The sequence below is a fragment of the Acipenser ruthenus genome, chromosome 26 (genome assembly GCF_902713425.1).
Source record: "Acipenser ruthenus chromosome 26, fAciRut3.2 maternal haplotype, whole genome shotgun sequence".
Lineage (NCBI taxonomy): Eukaryota > Metazoa > Chordata > Actinopteri > Acipenseriformes > Acipenseridae > Acipenser > Acipenser ruthenus.
The window spans coordinates 7,378,560-7,392,913 of NC_081214.1; the positions used below are offsets into that span (position 1 = coordinate 7,378,560).

Consider the following 14,354-nt stretch of genomic DNA (forward strand, 5'->3'; position numbering starts at 1 on the left):
GCACAATGGAAATCAAATCAGCATGAAGGATATTACAGCAACACACAAAAAAATGGCTTATTTCAGAATGTTGTAGAATTCAGCATCAACTCAAAAAGCAGGTTACTGAAAGAATATTCTGATATTTTACACATGTATTCATAAGGCGCTTCAATCTAGCACAAATATTCAAATTAATTAAACGCAACCAACAGAACTCGCCGTTTTCTTTTTTCACGGTTTGTCGTCTGTTTCTTACAATCGGTGAATAATTTGGATAAGATATGTTCACAGTCAGCGGAAACCACAGGGTACATGAGACAAGAAATCACAGTCTTGGATAAGCTGGCATTCTGGCACCTGAGCCCAAGCAACAAGGTAGCAATATCTACAGAGCCGGCAATTATTCATAACTGCATCTTTCACACTGAAGCGAAGTGTCATGTACCACAACAAAAAAACATGTATTTTCACTTCCCTCAGCACTGGCACGTTCACAACATATTTTTATCCACTCAACGCTATCTTTCAACTCCCATTCCAATCTGCATATTATTATTTTGTCACCGTCATGCTCAAATTCTTTGCAGCGTTGTTTAATTGTTACGCGCGGTTTAGGCATTTTAGAAACAAACGTCTCTTCTCTACCATCACAATTTGAATTCCGAAGTGGTCCAAATTATACATCTGTGCAAGTGCTAGACAGAGCTTCCGTTTCCCTTCAGAACGCATCTACAGTAACGGCTGAGCCTTGAACAACTACGATTGCATGTATTTAAAGTATTTTTGTATAAACCTCCTAATTTTACAAATGTCACTCTGTTTACTTTATAATGATTTTTCATTTTATTTTGTGTTACATTTGTATTTCGTGTTATTTCGTATTTGCGATAAACACAGGGCTCTAGAAAGATCCACTAGATTGTTTTGGGGGGCAGGTTAATAGTTAAAATCTGGTGGACCTGCTGTGCTTAGAGAGAAGACATGTTGAAGGCCACAGGGGCGCGTTTAATTTGAACTACTGAATTTGTATCTACAATGTTCCAAGCTGAAATATAAAATACAATCAAATAACCAAAAGAAAAAAGGCAGACCAGATATAATACTGACAGTGTTAAAAAGTAGTAAGTGCATTTCAAAACCATGCTTAGCATTCCTTTAAATGGATCATTGTTTCGTTGACCTGGAGTCCCCAATGCTGAAGACTTCCTTTTCATCATTGTCCACCTACAGAGCCTGTATCACTGGGAACTTCCCTCTGCAATTAGAAGGAATGCAGTATAGTCGAATCTGGAAAGACTGTTACACAAAGAACGAACACTGCTTTTAGATTGTTACAGTCAGCTCCTTAGGATTAATTCATAGGAGCATCAAAAACATGTCTTCTCTGAAATTCCCTGACCAGCTGTCTATACCAAAGAGCCATACCTTACACAGTCAGGCCAGACCTTTGTTAAAAGAAATGAGGATTTACCTCTTCACAAGTTCCAGCAATAGCACTCATAGTAGCTGCAAGCCATCGAGTCCTAAAGAGAGAACTGCATTTAGCAAAGAGAATTCCAACGATTTTATTTTTCACATTTAAAACAAATTTCCTACGCATGAGTTCAATCTGTTACCAGAATGCGTCTCTTTTTTGGTGGTTCATTGTCCAAGGCTTCTGTCATTCTGCGCTTTCTACTGCTTGGTTCTTTACGGGCTGTTAAAAAGAGAATAGGATGATGCATCATTTACAATGCACAGTGCTGCCATTGCTAGTAATGCTGTGGTCAGATATGCCAGGGTAATGCAACAGGATTAAAAGGGAAAATGATCCCATTCAAGACCCTTTTCAATTAAATCAAAGCTGCATACCCTCAGGCTCCTCTTCACTGGTGCAAGGTGGGTTCCGGGCGCTGCTGTCTGATGGAACGATGGTGTAATCGTTCCTCACCCTCACCTTCAATGGGGGTTCACCAGTAGACTCCCCATATTCTGCAAAGGGCAGCTTCCTCTTCAGAACCCTTTTAGATCTACCAACTAAGAGTTTTGGGAGATTAAGAAAATGATTTATAGGAGTATAATGTGAAAGTAATAAGCAGGTCTCTTAATAGAGGACCTTTCAAACAATGCTATTCTACTGCACCAGACCAATCCACCAAAATGTATGCATTTAATATCATATCTACTTAGTGTCATTTTGCTTTTTGTAAGTTTCAAGTTAAATGAAACAATAAAAAGTTCTTGCAATGAGCCACACTGGGATGACCTACAAGGACACTGATCTCACAGCAGTACAGGGTTTCCAGCAGAGCCTCGCACTCAGAAACTACATATCCCAGAAGATCCTTCAGTAGTGCTATCAGCAGGCTGCTCACCTGCGTTCTCAGGTGAGGGGTTCTGGCTGCAGAGGGTCTCAGTCTCTCTACAGTCTGCCTGTGTCTTCTCATCTCCAGAGCTGTGCGCAGCTTCCTCTGTGTCTCTGGCCCTGTCTGCTGGAAGGACAGCCCCGGTCTTACTGCCTTTCCGCTCCCATTCCCACAGCCACTCAACACAAGTCTGTTGGGCAAGTTCTATACTTCCATCTAGCAGAGGGAGGAGAGTATTACTCAATACAGAACTAAACTATGTAACTTAAGCATTTATATCCAACAAAACAGCATGTTCTGTTATATGCTGTTTCCAATAAATACCTGACGGGGTTCGGATCCAAGACAGAAAACCTTCCACCGCTTTGGAAAGCTGCTTTGGCTTGGTGGCTCTCCCATTCTCTGGTCCTTTCCTCTTGGGTAGATGAGAGAGGTTTCCTGTACACAAAACCACACAGTAAATGCTACAGTCACTTCATCAGTGTTTGCTCCAGGACTTACAGACAGAGGGTCAATGTGGCCCCCTCTCGAAATTTTAGGGGGGCATTTTCTTCAGTGAGGGGGTGTGGCAAAGTGGTAATGACGTGCAGGTGAGTGCAGTGCAGAATAATCACACGGACAGACGTTGGTACAGGTGCAAGGGTGTTTATTTAATTTAATAAATGTCCAGAGCCTCAAGGCAAAACCTGTAAATAATAATAGTGCTGGAAGTGATACAGCGGCGTGTATCACTTCTAATTGTAATCCTACGGGTTTGACCCGCAACCCCAAAGTCCCGTTCCGACACCCACACTAAACACGTACACAAAGACAGTGCGTGATACAAGTGTTAAAAGGTGCAAACACAGAGACAGTTCCGAAAGTGAGACAGGTGAGTGGTGAAGTCCGGGTTTTCGCTGGCCTGCGGCTGCAGCTCCGGATCGTGCTCAGTAATCTTAGTGAGACAATAACACACAAGACACACAGTGTTAGGACACAGACACAAAACACTCACGGTCGCGTTCACGTTTCGGGCTCCTTCTCGGTTATATGTTTTAACCATATGCAAAGGAACAGATCACTCAAGCCATGCCCCCTATTTATACCCTCGCCCATGACCCCGAGGTTAACGAGCGCATCCGCTCCTCCAGTCCTCGGATGCCACGCCGCTTACCGTCTGGGTCACTGAGCTCGGGTGCCATGGCTCCGCCCCCTTCCGAACTGACCGACTTCCATCTACCCTACGGAATAAATTGTCGTGCCATTTCATTAAGGGTACTCTGTTCCTCGTATACCGTGCTCTCACAGGTCGAGAGGGAGATCTAACACTAAGACTCATTCGATCTCTGTCACATATCCCACCGCTCAGAGTGGAGCCGAAGGAACACTCGGCTAAACCTACCTTTCCCATTACTCCCCACTCCCGGGAAAAATAATCCGCATTTTGGTGGTCTTTCCCTGCACGGTGTACCATATGGTACATGAAGGGCTGCAATGCCAGATACCACCGAGTTATCCGGGCATTGCTGTCCTTCATTGTGCTTAACCACTTGAGTGGGGCGTGGTCAGTGACAAGATCAAATGAGTGTCCCAGCAGGTAGTATCTTAAAGAGTGAGTAGCCCATTTCATGGCCAAACACTCTTTTTCGACGACGGAGTAGTTGCGCTCCCGAGGGAGCATTTTTTTACTTATGTACAGAACAGGGTGTTCTACTCCGCCTACCATTTGAGACAGGACTGCACCCAAACCGACATCCGAAGCATCGGTGTGGAGGATGAATCTCTTAGTGAAGTCTGGAGTGATGAGAGCAGGGGCCTGGCAAAGTCTCTGCTTAACAGTATTAAACGCCCCCTGACATTCTTCTGACCATTTAATTAAATTTGGTGCGCTCTTTTTGGTGAGGTCAACTAAGGGATTAACCACTGTGGCATACTCGGGGATAAAGCGGCGGTAATAACCGGCTAACCCCAGTAGCGACCGCACCTGAGCCTTGGTTTTGGGGATTGCCGCGTCTACCAAGGCCTGGACCTTGGAGACAACGGGTTTCACCCTGCCATTCCCCATTACAAATCCCAAATATTGTGTTTCTCTTTTGGCAAACGCACATTTTCGCAAGTTAGCTGTCAGCCGGGCTGCCCTTAGAGACTGAAGGACGGCTGTGAGCCTAGCCAAATGCTCTCGCCAGGTGGAGCTGTAAATGACCACATCATCAATATACGCTGCCGCATATTCACGATGTGGGTGTAAAACCTGGTCCATCAGTCTCTGGAAGGCAGCAGGCGCACCATGTAACCCAAACGGCATGGTTGTAAAATGAAACAGCCCCTCTGGTGTTGAAAATGCGGTTTTCTCTCTAGACCTACGAGTTAACGGGATCTGCCAATATCCTTTCGTCAGATCCAGAGTGGAGATGAACCTCGCCGTCCCCAGTCTATCTAGGAGTTCGTCGACCCGAGGCATGGGATACGCATCAAACTTGGCAATAGCGTTTACCTTGCGGAAATCAACGCAGAAGCAGTTGGTGCCGTCCTTTTTGGCCACTATCACAATTGGACTGCACCACTCGCTCCTGGAAGGCTCAATCACCCCAAGTTCGAGCATGTCCCATACCTCTTTGCGAACGCCACTCCGTCGACTTTCCGGGACCCGGTAAGGTCTCTCTCGCACTGTGACACCTGGGGGAGAGATAATGTCATATTCAGCGAGGTTAGTTCTACCGGGCGTGTTAGAAAAAACATCGCTAAATTCCTCAATTAACCTACGTAGTTCACGTTGCTGATCAGGAAGTAACTGTTCCCCCATCGAAATGTTCTTTGTGCTAGAGGGTTCTAGCTCGGGCCCTAAATCATCCTCTATATTGCCTGGGGCTATAAATAACACCTCTCTTGCCTGCCAGGGCTTTAATAAATTTATGTGATAAATTTCTTTTTTGTTACGGCGATCGGGCTGTTTAATTTCGTAATTCACCTTTCCTATAGCCCGAATCACCTCATATGGCCCTTGCCATTTAGCACATAGTTTGGATTCCGCTGAGGGAAGTAGCAGCATTACCTTGTCTCCAGGTCGAAAGGTTCGGATTAATGCATTTTGATTGTAATGCTGCTGTTGTCGATGCTGAGCCGATCTGAGATTGTCTTGGGCCAAACGACCGACCAAATCTAGGCGATCTCTCAGTAGGAGCACATGCTGCACTACATTTTTGGACGAGCCTTTGTGCTCCTCCCACCCCTCTCTCAACAGATCGAGGATGCCGCGAGGCTGTCGGCCGTACAAGAGCTCGAAGGGGGAGAACCCTGTCGAACTCTGCGGCACCTCTCTCACTGCAAAAAGGAGGTAGGGGAGAAGCGATGCCCAATGTTTTTGCTCCTGATTCACAAATCGTCTCAGCATCGCCTTTAGAGTCTGATTAAAACGTTCCACCAAACCGTCCGTCTGTGGATGGTAAACCGACGTTCTGATGGGACGTATTTTTAGTAATTTATATACCTGCTGTAGCGTGTTTGACAAGAAATTAGTTCCATGATCAGTCAATATCTCGTTGGGGATCCCTACTCTTGCCATAATCTGCACTAGTTCTTTGGCTATCGCAGCAGCACTAGTGGACCTCAATGGAACTGCCTCTGGGTATCGCGTTGCGTAATCTACCACCACTAATATATGCGTATACCCGGAGTCAGAAGGTAGCAAAGGGCCGACTATGTCCACTGCGATGCGTTCAAAGGGGGTGGAAATAATCGGCAGTGGGACCAAAGGGGCGGGGCGCACTCGACCCGGCGCTACTCTCTGGCAGTCTGGGCATGTGGCTACATATTTCGACACTTCTTTATAAACACCTGGCCAAAAGAATCGAGCCAATATCCGTTCCCTTGTCTTGTCAACTCCGAGGTGCCCCGCAAAAGGGATATCATGCGCCAGCCTCATGACCTCCAGCCGACAAGACGGGGGAACCAATAATTGTGTTACAGGATGTCCTGTGCCCGCGGCCAGGTTTACCCTATATAGTAATTGCCCCTTGATAATGAAGTGTGGAAATACTAGTGCCCCAGCGCCTTCAACATCCTTACCTTCAATGGACCGGACCTGTCCCCGAATGTGCACCAGTGATGGGTCATTGTCCTGCTCCCACACTAGGTTCACATTCGAGTGCCACATGTCCGGTATATTGAGCGGGGCGGGAGTAACATCTGCCCTTGATGGCCCAGTAACCTCGCCCTCTCGGTCACACTGCGTTCCGACCCCCTTTGACTGACGTTTTTCACCGTTATAACAGGCTCCCACCAGCCCCCAGCCTTGTCTCATTAACGCTCCCTCCCATTTCCGCAGCCTTCTCTCTTTGTTTGTTTTTTTCGGCCGGAACAGGGAAGAGAACATTTCCGCTTGAAAGGGAAAAACATTACCAATTATTTCCCCTTCTACTTTTTCTGCCACATTTGCGTGTATGGCCGGGACTGCCCTTAATTTCAATAAATCTTTATAGTTGGGCCAGTCCCAACCCAGAATAATGGGATGTGGTAACCTTTCCGCTACCCCAACTACCAGGGAACGTTTCATCGGACCGACCGATAAATATGCTTTTACTGTGGGGTATGTTGCCGTGTCTCCATGGATACAGGAGATCGCCACCTGACCTTGTGGCTGCCACACCATACCGCCCAAGAGAGATGCTCTAATTAAGGTCTGACCACACCCTGTGTCCACTAATGCATGGGTCTTCACATTTCCAAAAATCACCTTAACAATACAAGGCCCCTCCCGACCATTTTTCCCTCGCTTACCCGCTTCAGATGCCAGATTACAGACGGCCACGTCACACTCCATCGCAGATGGGCATGACCTAGCCTGATGTCCCGGCTGGCGGCACCTAAAACAGGTAGGGGGAAAGGAGGGCACAGTATTAAATGGTCTGTCCCGCTGCTGGTATGGCAACGGGGCAGGGGCAGCACCTCTACCCCCGCTGGGGGCCAACCTTGGTCTCCATGAAGAGGAGGCAAGGTCGCCCATTGGGGTTGGTGCTCTTGGAGGTCGTTGAACCGGTCCTGGTGGTGGGGCTGATGGAGCAGAGAGAGGAGGTGGGGCTCGGCCGCTCCGTTGAGGTGGGGTGAGTAGCCCGGTCTGGGCGGATACCAGGGAGTCCTCGAAGTCCTCAGCGAGCTTGACTGCCTGTTCCAGGGTGTCGGGGTTGTGGCGCCGTATCCATCCTTGGGTCTCGGCGCCGACCACATGACAAAACTGCTCAATAACGATGGCCTCCCCCATCTGGGCAGTTGTTTTTAGCGCCGGGGTGAGCCAGTGTATCATGTGGTCACAGAGCTTCTGCGCGACCACCCTGGGGCGTACGTTCGGGGACCTCCTGTACTCCCTGAACCTCACTCGGTGCGTTTCCTGCGTAATATTCAGACGGCGGAGAATAGCCAGCTTTACCAGGTCATATTGAGCGGCGTCGTCATCCCCCATTGCCTGGTATGCTGCCTGCGCTTCCCCAATCAGGCAGGGTCCCAGCTGGCTTGCCCAGAACTGTCGGGGCCATGACGCGGTGGTAGCCAGCCGCTCAAATGCCACCAGGTATGCCTCTGGATCATCATCCGCCGTCATTTTATGCGTCCTGGCTTTGGGCGCTATGAAGCCGCGCTCCGCTGATGCTGTGGGAGGTATTGCCAGCCCGACCCTCTCGATCAGCGCGGTGTACCTCTCCTCTCTCCGTCTTTCCTCCCCCTCCCGTCTGCTGTCCAGCTGCTCCAGCAGCGCCGACAGTGTGGCGTAGTCCATCCCACTTCTGACACCACGTGTGGCAAAGTGGTAATGACGTGCAGGTGAGTGCAGTGCAGAATAATCACACGGACAGACGTTGGTACAGGTGCAAGGGTGTTTATTTAATTTAATAAATGTCCAGAGCCTCAAGGCAAAACCTGTAAATAATAATAGTGCTGGAAGTGATACAGCGGCGTGTATCACTTCTAATTGTAATCCTACGGGTTTGACCCGCAACCCCAAAGTCCCGTTCCGACACCCACACTAAACACGTACACAAAGACAGTGCGTGATACAAGTGTTAAAAGGTGCAAACACAGAGACAGTTCCGAAAGTGAGACAGGTGAGTGGTGAAGTCCGGGTTTTCGCTGGCCTGCGGCTGCAGCTCCGGATCGTGCTCAGTAATCTTAGTGAGACAATAACACACAAGACACACAGTGTTAGGACACAGACACAAAACACTCACGGTCGCGTTCACGTTTCGGGCTCCTTCTCGGTTATATGTTTTAACCATATGCAAAGGAACAGATCACTCAAGCCATGCCCCCTATTTATACCCTCGCCCATGACCCCGAGGTTAACGAGCGCATCCGCTCCTCCAGTCCTCGGATGCCACGCCGCTTACCGTCTGGGTCACTGAGCTCGGGTGCCATGGCTCCGCCCCCTTCCGAACTGACCGACTTCCATCTACCCTACGGAATAAATTGTCGTGCCATTTCATTAAGGGTACTCTGTTCCTCGTATACCGTGCTCTCACAGGTCGAGAGGGAGATCTAACACTAAGACTCATTCGATCTCTGTCACAGGGGGTCAATACGTTTGATTCAGAACCAACCGCCATTTCTTATTTTTGTTTGTTTTAAATATGCCAACAGAGTTTACGGACCTTTTGTTTCTGAAGAACAAAAAATAAAACTGTAAAGCTGTAGATACAACCAAGGTGTCTCTACAATACTCACTGTCACTTTTGGGGAAAATATTGGGAAATGTGTCACAGTGATGCTGGTGTATCCCTGAGTAGAGGACATTCATTGTACCAAATCACATTAGAACAGGGGTTTTCAATCTTTTTAAACTGCATACCCCTTTCCAAAAAATGTAGTCCACCGCGTACCCCCATCGGAGATAGAGTCATAATAAAACAGAAAAAAATGTCTGTACAATAACATGATAGAACAAAACATACAAGCCTTGGAGTGTGTGATAGATACAATTATAAAAGTCACACTATTATAACAGAAAAAATATATATTATATTTACTTTTGGATAAAAAATAGTCCCTCAAACAGGTTTCTAGTTGTTGGGAACATCATCATTTTATTTTAAATATTAATTAATTAAAATCAACAAAGCCTCCGTGCTAGCCTCAATCACTCAGAAATGACATTGGACTATTCTGTGATGGGCTACTTTTTTTTTTTTTTTTTTTTTTTTTTAGTTAATGATGCATTTTCATTTCACAAATCTTCTGCACACAGTATTTTAAGCACAACTATAACAGTCACTGCCGAAGCCGATTACTTATTCTTCCAGAAGTAATGGTCGGGTGTAACAGGGGTACAAGATTATATTTGCGCCGGGCCATGCCGTTAACAAGCCTGATGATGTTGTCCAGGCTTTACTGTGAAACTGACTGTAACCAGGGAGGATGTGAGCGCATTCTACTGGACTGGAGAATAATGGCACGGGAGTTTAATTATGAAAACGCAAGTGTAAACACGATCAGCCTGTCATCAGACATGTCATGGTAATACAAAATGCATTAATTTACTGCGTATTGGTATTGCGTCTGGTCTGGGAAGGGGGACACACAGGCGCGTTAAGAGAATTTCAGCGGGACATTTTTTATTTCAGCGGGGCATTGGCGCAATGGCGTGGCCTAGCGCGAACACTGCTTCATTTAAACCTTATCAGACATCTGTTTCAAACAAAGGTTAAAATCAGACCTGTGCATATTTATTAAGAATTGGGCTACTAACCCATGAGAGTTATATCCAAGATATTCTCCAGATTCACAAAAAATGAGAGTGATGTGCTTATTTTGTAAGACATTCCTAATTAGTTAATATAATGGAACACAATATGGAGTGTATGTCATTCATAGTTTTTTTTATGAATATAAAACAGGTGTTTTAAAAGAAAAAAAATGTAAAATACAAACATCGATTCAAGCCCTAAGCGTATTATTGCCAATACATACCTGATGCAGCACGCATAAATGACACAAAGTCATCCACTGCTGCAGTCTCAGCATCTACCCTGGGGGGCGATGTTCTCTTCCCCAATCTTTCAAACACACTCTTCCTCTTCAGTGCATCACACAAGATCTCTGAAAATTAAGGTAAAAAACCCACAAAATGACACCCTAGACCGGTTGTTCAAATATTTTACCCTGCTTATTTTAAAAAAGTATAGTGTAAATGTAGGTTAGCTTTGTTGCTACCGGCAAATATAACCAAGTATAGTTTACGATCTAGTCTTGCACTTATTTATCAAGTGCTTTGGAGAAGGTCCTGGGTTGGCCGACCAGCATTTAGCTACAGCGCCCTTATGGCATGGAATAGTCTGGACAAGTGTATCCAGGATATGATCACGCATCAGATAAATAAATGTATCAGCTAAACGAAGAATAGTGACGAAGATTAAATGTCAGTTCCAAGAAATATCAAACTGTAAATATTTCTGATCTCAGATTGAATGTATGAGTCTTTTGGAGCGATGTTGTTTTTAGGGATGTGAAATTACTGCTGTCTGTTTCTGGTCATCTTGCCAGGACACTCTTGTAAAAGAGGCCTCGGTCTCAGTTTTTTTTTTCACCTGGTTAAAGACTGAATAAATAAAGCCGTATCGACAGACAGGTAGATGAATGGGACTGACCCCGAGAGGCTGGCAGGTGAAGCTCATTGATGGAGCGAGGCTTGCTGTGGTGGAAAGCACAGTGGACCTTCAGACAGCCTCCTGGCTGCTTCTCCCAGTAGCAAGGCACCAGCCCACGCTGTCGTCTCTGGAGAAACAACAAAGAAAACCCTCCCATCATTACAAATACAGCACATTGCTTGGGGTTCCCTCGTAAGTATGTTTCAAGTTATTTTAAAAAAGCTTTAGAATTATAATAAGCAATGATGACTTTTTAAAATGGTTTTTATTTGCCTTTAGATAAGGTACAGGGGATGGACCACAGGAAGATGAACGTTGCCCTAATAAAGTGTCACGGAACATAACTATTCAAAAAGTCATTTATAATCGCCATTATAAAAAAGTGAACCTATTTTCTGTTATATGGATAATATTTATGATACTCATACACCAGTCGAAGAAATCATAAGACAAGGTAAAGCCTGTTATAGAAGATTTACATTATCACTCAGAACAATATTAAGTTATATAAAGTAATATTGTAAATTCAAATTGGTTTTGCATAAACACTCTTTGACAATTGCGTTTTGTTTAAATGTAATTTAATTATTGATCTTGATTACAGAAAGTGTATGATTTAACTATTGAACTTCATGAACAAAAAAATGACCGAAAGCAGAATAAAAATATCAATGAACTATTTACATAGAAGGCATCAGTCTCATAGGCAGTACTGTGTGATGATAGCAAACTTTTCTGCTATTAAAACAAGCAAATCCAAACATAATCGCTGGTTTTCAGCTGCTGCAAATCCGTAACTTTCCCTCTATCTCTTCCATTTCAATATAAGCCTTGTGAATGGTCAAAATGCGTTTCGAAATGCGATAAAGTGACACATGTTCCTCGCGGCAGTATTCAGTTGCTTTGGATGTTATTTTCTCAACATGTGTTTTATCAACATTTGAATTTTAAAATCCTCCCACGGAGTTCTTTGTTTGTTTACCGACATGTTTTCCGTTTCGTTACACATTCTCGCTGGCACCCCGCTGGCTCAGGGCAGCTACCGTGCCGTGTCAGTATCAGGAACGAAAGGATGCTTGCACGGCACGGTGCTGACACGCCAGGGCACGGTACGGGTTTTTACAAACATCATGGGAACAATATAGCACGCTTTCATAACAGTGACAGAACAATGCAGCACGGTGCTGCAGGTTAGTGGAAACAAGGTTTATATAAATAAGGGAGCCTAACTACTAAAATCTTACATCTAAAATTTTACGTCTGTAATGGTAAATAATAATAATAATAATAATAATAATAATAATAATAATAATAATAATAATAATAACAACACGCCTTACCTTGTCGGTTTTCCCCGTATACATTGACACAACTTCTTCGTAGTCGACTTAATTGAAAGTAAAAAAAATAATAATAATAATTATAACTGAAAAATGTAAGCTTTGATGCGGGGCTAAGGACAAAACATTGTTCTGATTTAACTGATACTCGAATACAGGCAGATTTAAATTAGCGATTGTTGGAATCTGAAATACCATTCAACCGTTTTTTTGTTTGTTTTTTTAAAATATAAACAAAAACGTGATCAATGAATGTTCTTCAATTCTAATATTTTATTTAATTAACGTACTTTAAAACTACAAGAAGTTTAGAAATATAACAAGTATAATAAATAAGTAAAAATAATGTTTTTAGGCCTACCAGTAACAAATACAAAATTTAAAGTTACCTGATGTGTGTATATATATATTTCTTTTTTTAAGTTGTTAAAATAAAAACATACTTTTAAAAATATTTTCTGTTGAAAATAATAAGTCGTCTTCAAGTTGAGTTGATCTGTATGTCCAAAATGAACTCAGGAATTATTCGGGTATAAATTTAAAAATGTGGTAACCATGGACACAAGTTTAACTTGAAGGTTCCATACCTGTCATTCCTTGCTAAATTAAGCGGGAAAGTTTATGACGACGCAGCTATGTACATCATTATTATAATCCCATAATCGCCTATTCTAGCTCATCTTGTAATAATGCTGCTAACAAAACTAAATTGAGTTAATTAAAAATATGATGTCGAGCAATATGCAAATTAAGGCAGAACTCTAGTCAAGTGCAACAAATCCACTTTCTGTAGGGGTGTTATCGCTCAAACGGCATTAATAATCCCAATGCCACCATTTACTTGAATTTCAGTCGGTAATTAAACACGCTGGATACTTCTCTCGCCTGACAAGTGTTTTAGCTTATAACATTGTTTTACAATCCCCTTCTATATTTAAATAATTAATAACCGTTACCTCAATCCACCACGTGCACACTTCGTTACAAACTCGCCTCCACCTATTTTCTAAAGAATGTAGAAAAACTATGTGTCTTTTCTGACGGTATTTCGACACATATGGCAATAAATCATACATACCAGTCTTATCCAGTTCCCTCGAAATGGGCTCCCATATATTGATTTTCAAATGCGATGATGTTTGTCATAAAGCTCTGGGTGTTTTTTCACCGACATGTTGCGTCCTCCGTCGTTTCGGACGCTGCTTCGCGCTGCTGGACCGCGTGCATTGAAGCTGTTCTCTGATTTGCTCAATGCCCTCGTTGACGCGCGCTCAGTGTAGGCGACGGCGTCCGCGTGACACCCTGTGGAAAATCACGCACCGCACCGCGGGTCTCCGACGAGCAGACTGGAGATTCATGTCAGCCCTCCGCGGCGAATAACACGTACCATCATTTTAAAAACGGGCACAGAAATAAATAACGAAACAACAAATGCTCTTTGTAATTCCTAAGCAATGCTGCCTCCCTGTGGCGATTAATGGAACTCCTAATAAATTACAACCTCTGTTTTTGTTAGTTTTTGGTCGGGACGACATCTTACATCATATGTAATATGAACCAGTTAACCTAACTAACCATCTGTATGTGGTGGAAGCCATGCATTTGGTCGCTGTTATGTTACCCCCAGCACCCCTAGCCTGCGCCCCTTCACTCCTCCTCGACTAGACCCCATGAAATATTTTCTAGTAATGCACTGCAGCCCATATATATATATATATATATATATATATATATATATATATATATATATATATATACACAAACTGGCGAGCAATTTTATTGGGCTCATCCAGTTGATATTTCCTGTATCACACGCTCATTAACACTAGCAACAGCGCGAGCTGTCAAACCTAAAGGAATTCCAACCGTACCTAAAGGAATTCCAACCGTACCTAAAGGAATTCCAACCGTACCTAAAGGAATTCCAACCGTACCTAAAGGAATTCCATCCGTACCTAAAGGAATTCCAACCGTACCTCGCATAGTGGCTGTTTTCTCTTGCTGGGAATAAAACATTCTCACCAGGGATTATAAAACATAGCGCATGGGGTAGTTTGTGATAAATGAGAATTTCTCATATC

At 44.1% G+C, this 14,354-nt stretch overlaps 1 protein-coding gene across 1 annotated transcript; it reads right to left on the reverse strand.

Moving 5' to 3' along the window:
- Positions 1–1,457: 1,457 nt before the first annotated feature.
- On the reverse strand, positions 1,458–12,297 carry LOC131701786 (uncharacterized). Its single transcript, XM_059001709.1, has 8 exons — positions 12,274–12,297; positions 10,934–11,060; positions 10,257–10,385; positions 2,652–2,765; positions 2,337–2,543; positions 1,834–1,998; positions 1,599–1,678; positions 1,458–1,505 (listed from the first exon to the last, which is right to left on the reverse strand). The coding sequence occupies exons 1-8, from the start codon at positions 12,295–12,297 to the stop codon at positions 1,458–1,460; spliced, it is 894 nt and encodes a 297-aa protein (XP_058857692.1).
- Positions 12,298–14,354: the final 2,057 nt, after the last annotated feature.

Coding starts and splice junctions, on each gene's coding strand:
- LOC131701786 (XM_059001709.1), bottom strand. CDS start 12,297: ATGTATACGGGGAAAACCGACAAG. Junction 2,544..2,651: donor TTGGATCCGAACCCCGTCAG/GTATTTATTGGA, acceptor TCCCTCTGCTAG/ATGGAAGTATAGAACTTGCC. Junction 1,679..1,833: donor CAGTGAAGAGGAGCCTGAGG/GTATGCAGCTTT, acceptor TCTTTTTAACAG/CCCGTAAAGAACCAAGCAGT.